General features: G+C 67.3%; 1 protein-coding gene across 1 annotated transcript in view; it reads left to right on the top strand.

The window, feature by feature from the left end:
* Window positions 1–9: 9 nt before the first annotated feature.
* The window catches only part of LOC108639358 (protein Wiz-like), a gene marked incomplete at its 3' end in the record, with an annotated part of 26,999 nt that continues 25,674 nt past the window's right edge, over window positions 10–1,334 (top strand). The window contains exons 1-2 of the mRNA XM_029959055.1: window positions 10–880; window positions 1,098–1,328. Coding sequence (XP_029814915.1) covers window positions 292–880; window positions 1,098–1,328 — 820 coding nt within the window. The remainder of the gene's footprint in view (window positions 881–1,097; window positions 1,329–1,334) is intronic.

A 1,334-nucleotide genomic window follows, 5' to 3' on the forward strand; every position in this document is an offset into this window, starting at 1 on the left:
GCGGCCCACTACGACCCCCCCCACGGGTTCGCCCTGGCCCAGCCCCGGCTCGACAAGAGCAACGGGGCCGCCAAAAAGGACTACCAGGCCTCGGGCTTTCACGCCAGGAAGGCGGCCCCGTTCGCCGCCCCGCACAAGAACCTGGGGCTGTCCGGCTTCCCCTCCGCCAGGGCTTATTCCCAGCTCGCTCTGCAGCAGCTGAAGAAGAAAGCGGCGGCTCAGCACCTTGAAGGAGACGGCGACGGCCTCCGGAGCCACCCCGGGGGGCTGGAGGAGCTCCGGCAGAAGTGGATGCTGGGCGGCGACGGCGGGAGCGCGGAGGAGGAGATCCCCGCGGGCACGGAGGTGGATCTGGGCGAGAGCAGGGCCCCCAGAGCCGTCACCATCCCTCAGGCTGCCTTGGACCTCAAGAGGACGTTCAGGGACACCCTGAGGGCCACGGACCCGTCGGTGGCGTCGGAGGAGCAGCAGCAGCAGCTGAGGATGATGGTCCCCCTGGTCCTACTGGAGGAGGTGAACCTGCACCCCAAGGCGGCCAAGCGGCCGCGGGGGAAGGCGTTCAAGAGGAAGGCGATGCTCCCGCCCCGGGATTTCGTGACGGAGGAGCCCCTTCCCTTGGACGTGCTGCTCTTGGACGCTCCCCTGGAGGGTCCCCTGGAGCTCGACGACCTGCTGGACTCCGACGCCGGCATGTTGAAGAACGAGGAGAGGAAGTGCCCCTACTGCCCCGACCGCTTCCACAACGGCATCGGGCTGGCCAACCACGTGCGGGGCCACCTCAACAGGGTGGGCGTGAGCTACAACGTCCGGCACTTCATCTCGGCCGAGGAAGTGAAGGCCATTGAGCAAAAGTTTTCCTTCCAAAAGAAGAAGAAAAAAGGTAGTATGTATTCAATTCAGCCTGTTTCTGTTCTCTGGGGTTGCTCTCGGGGGTGTTCTCCTCCCGCCCGGGACCGGGTACGTATGGCGCGGTGCTGGGCTGAGCCGGGGGGCGTTCGGTTGGCCGGGGGGTGGACCTGACGCCGCTCCGTCCCCCGCTCTTAGGGGCCTGACCCGGGGGTTCAGTGCCACCCCTGACTCTCTGTCCTTCCTCGCAGTCGCCAACTTCGACCCGAGCACCTTCAGCCTGATGCGCTGCGAGTTCTGCGGCGCCGGCTTCGACACGCGGGCGGGGCTCTCCAGCCACGCCAGGGCCCACCTGCGGGACTTCGGCATCACCAACTGGGAGCTCACCATCTCGCCCATCAACATCCTCAAGGAGCTGTTGGCCAACTCCTCGGAGCACCCGCTGCTGCAGGCGGCGCTGGGGGCCGAGCCCTCGTCGCCGGGCCGGG

The sequence above is a fragment of the Manacus vitellinus genome, unplaced genomic scaffold (assembly GCF_001715985.3).
Source record: "Manacus vitellinus isolate BGI_N305 unplaced genomic scaffold, ASM171598v3 scaffold_195_pilon, whole genome shotgun sequence".
Classification (NCBI taxonomy): Eukaryota; Metazoa; Chordata; class Aves; order Passeriformes; family Pipridae; genus Manacus; species Manacus vitellinus.